The following is a 3,585-nucleotide window of genomic DNA, read 5'->3' on the forward strand; positions in this document are numbered from 1 at the left end:
ACATATATATACATACACATACATATATATACATACACATACATATATATACATACACATACATATATATACATACACATACATATATATACATACACATACATATATATACATACACATACATATATATACATACACATACATATATATATATACATGTATATATATATATAAAATAAATTGGGATAGCAAAGAGATAAACAATTATAGAATGTTTCCAGTTAGGATATATCACTGTAAAGAGAGAGAGGGAAGGAAGAGGGGGAGAGAGAGAGGGAAGGAAGAGGGGGAGAGAGAGAGGGAAAGAAGAGGGGGAGAGAGAGGGAAAGAAGAGGGAGAGAGAGAGGGGAGGGAGAGAAGGAAGGAAGAGGGGGAGAGAGAGAGACTGTAGAGTTTGGGTGAGTAAAGGAAATAGTCCTGTGATTAGCATATTCAAATATGCAAAACTATCTTCTTATCAAGCAAAAGGTACTCTAAGTTATTGTTTAAATGTCTGTTTTTTGATGATGACATGGTCGGTTGAGTAGGTATTATGGTCTATTAACCACTCAAGTCAATTATATTGATGCCTTACCTGAGGGTTATTTAATTTTGATAAAGAATCCATCATCAGCTGTAACTGAGCTCGTCTGTCAGGAATTGCTATACCTGCCTCTAGAAGCTGTGAAAATACGCAAATAAAGAAAAGAATTTAGGATTTAAATAGAATAACAAACATCAGAAACCCGTATAAAATCACACACACACACACTTCAGGCAGGTAAAACATCCCTGCTCAGATTGACACCATCGTTAGTACCTTTAGTGGAGCTCAATTCTAGGGTAAACATTCCAACCAAATTTTCCTGCATCTATTCCTTGTATTTTTGGCTCAGTCAAGTCAGACCCTTGTAGTATATACTGATGGAGCCCTTTCTGACCTACACTGTCAACTGAAGCATTCCTCAGGATAAAGGGTTCTCCCCACAACATTCTTATACATCAGCTACCTACTTGCCATCACCCCCAATAAGACCCACTTCAATGCGTGGCACTTACCCTTCATTTCTCCTTAACCTTCCACACTTAAGAGCCACCCATACATAACTGAAATACCTCTTGCCGGACCCGCAGTAATTCCATGAACAAACACCCTGAAAACATATATATAAAGGTACAAAATAGTTTAAGAAATACTGCAAAAGAAGAAGCTTACTTCAGCAGAAGTTGTAACAAGTACATTTCTTTTGGGTTTGTCAACAGGATCTGAGAATGTTAACTTCAACAGATCTACGACTTCAGCATATTCTTCACACTCATACAGTTTCTGGGTTTTCTCAAGTGACTGGCAACGCTTCAATAAATCTTGTTGTTTCTTGACTTTCTCTGAAATAGTAAAACATTTCCCCATCAGTAATGACTGGTATATATCTGAACATCACAATATTAATTATTTAACTTCTTCTCAAGCAACGACCTGCAAGAATGGAATCGTCACTCCCATTTGAAATTACTGACAGCAGGTTAGGAGTGCACAGTCGTCCACGCTTCATTCATACATCATTGTTGTTTTAACTCTCACTCTTTCTCTCTTACTTGTTTCAGTCATTTGACTGCGGCCATGCTGGAGCACCGCCTTTAGTCGAGCAAATCGACCCCAGGACTTATTCTTTGGAAACCTAGTACTTATTCTATCGGTCTCTTTTTGCCAAACTGCTAAGTTACGGGAACGTAAACACACCAGCATCGGTTGTCAAGCGATGTTGAGGGGACAAACACAGAGACACACACACATATATATACATATATACGACGGGCTTCTTTCAGTTTCCGTCTACCAAATCCACTCACAAGGCTTTGGTCAGCCCGAGGCTATAATAGAAGACACTTGCCCAAGATGCCACGCAGTGGGACTGAACCTGGAACCATGTGGTTGGTAAGCAAGCTACTTACCACACAGCCACTGCCCACTTTTCCATGCTTGCATGGGCTGGATGTCAAACTGTTTGCTACACCAGCTGTGACCTGGTCCCTGAACTGAGAGTGCCACTGCAGTGCTTCTTAGTGCCCTTGTTATATATATTTTTCTACTCTAGGCACAAGGCCCAAAATTTGGAGGGAGTTGGGGAGTAGTCGATTAGATTGACTTCCAGTACGCAACTGGTACTTAATTTATCGACCCCAAAGGGATGAAAATCAAAGTAGACCTCAGCGGAATTTGAACCCAGAACGTAAAGACAGATAAAATACTGCTAAGCATTTCTCCCGGTGTGCTAACGTTTCTGCTAGCTTGTTGTCTTAATATTCTTTTCTACTCTAGGCACAAGGCCCGAAATTTTTTTAGATCATCGATCCCTTGAATAGTCTCATTGACTCTCCCACTCCCAGGAGTTGATATTGACCACTTTGGAGACCCTTGCCTTAAAGCCAGGAACTTTTCAGTACCCCTTCATATATATATATATATATATATATATATATACACACACACACACACATGTATGTATATATATATATATATATATATATATATAGGCATGTTTTTAGTGAATGCTGACTTACCTGCTGAAATGATTTCATCCATGTGGCAGTTGGGTAAATGGACCCTGGATAAAGATATATTCTCTTCAGCGTATGCTAGATACTGTAATACCTGAGTAAAAAGAAAACAAAAGGCATCATGAAAACATCTTATGAATAAACTGATAATAGAAACATATGGTAAAAAGCATAAGTGATTAATGACTGGCTTCTGTAACATTTAAAACAGAAGCATTGGCGTTGTATCTTCCTACTTGTTCATCACATTGAAGAAGGTCATGTAGATGACACTTTGAAAAATACAAATAACTTCAATTGAGAAGATCAAAGCATAACTCACCTTATCAAAGTAGTCAAATGCTTCATCTATTTCTCCTAGGAGTGTACAGAACCTTGCTTTCAGCCAAAATGCTGGTTGAAGAAAAGATATTGAAATACAAATGTTTTTGATACAACATAAACGAATACCACCAATTTATTTATGTAAATTATTCTTTTCCTTTTTGTCTTGCAGGATTGTAGCGCCATGTGGGGTGGGGTGGGGACTTGTGCCAGTGCCACATGGGGGACACACTTGTGCAAGCGTCATGTGAGGGGCGCTTGTGCTAGTGCCATGTGGGGGGGCACTTGTGCTGGTGCCACATGAAGGGCACTTGTGCTGGCGTCACGTGTAAAGCACTCATGCTGGTTCTAGGTGAGAAGTACTCCTGCCAGTGTCAAGTAAAAAGCACTTGTCTAGATACAACATAAAAGCACCTGTGCTGGTTGGCTGCAGGAAGGGCATCCAGCTGTAGAAATCATGCCAAAGCAGACACTGGAGCACGATGTAGTCCTTGGACCCATCATATCCTGTCAAACCATCCAACCTATGCTAGAATAGAACACGATCATCAAATGATGCTGTTGCTACTACAGATGATGGTTAAAGAGATGGTAGCATGGCATGTTTTGGAGAAACTCACAACTGGTTCAATAATAGCCATTAACCTTCGGTCACCACTCTTTAAAAAAAAAGGGGGGGGATAAAAGAAAAGAAAAACAATAACAGTAAACAATCCAAATGAA

At 39.5% G+C, this 3,585-nt stretch overlaps 1 protein-coding gene across 1 annotated transcript in view; it reads right to left on the reverse strand.

Annotated features, from left to right (window-relative positions):
- Positions 1-3,585, reverse strand: part of LOC106874869 (calcineurin-binding protein cabin-1) — a 39,671-nt gene that overhangs the window by 18,448 nt on the left and 17,638 nt on the right. The window contains exons 19-22 of the mRNA XM_052971504.1: positions 2,861-2,995; positions 2,542-2,632; positions 1,196-1,365; positions 575-661 (exon numbers count right to left, since the gene is read on the reverse strand). Coding sequence (XP_052827464.1) covers positions 575-661; positions 1,196-1,365; positions 2,542-2,632; positions 2,861-2,995 — 483 coding nt within the window. The remainder of the gene's footprint in view (positions 1-574; positions 662-1,195; positions 1,366-2,541; positions 2,633-2,860; positions 2,996-3,585) is intronic.

The sequence above is a fragment of the Octopus bimaculoides genome, chromosome 11 (assembly GCF_001194135.2).
Source record: "Octopus bimaculoides isolate UCB-OBI-ISO-001 chromosome 11, ASM119413v2, whole genome shotgun sequence".
Lineage (NCBI taxonomy): Eukaryota > Metazoa > Mollusca > Cephalopoda > Octopoda > Octopodidae > Octopus > Octopus bimaculoides.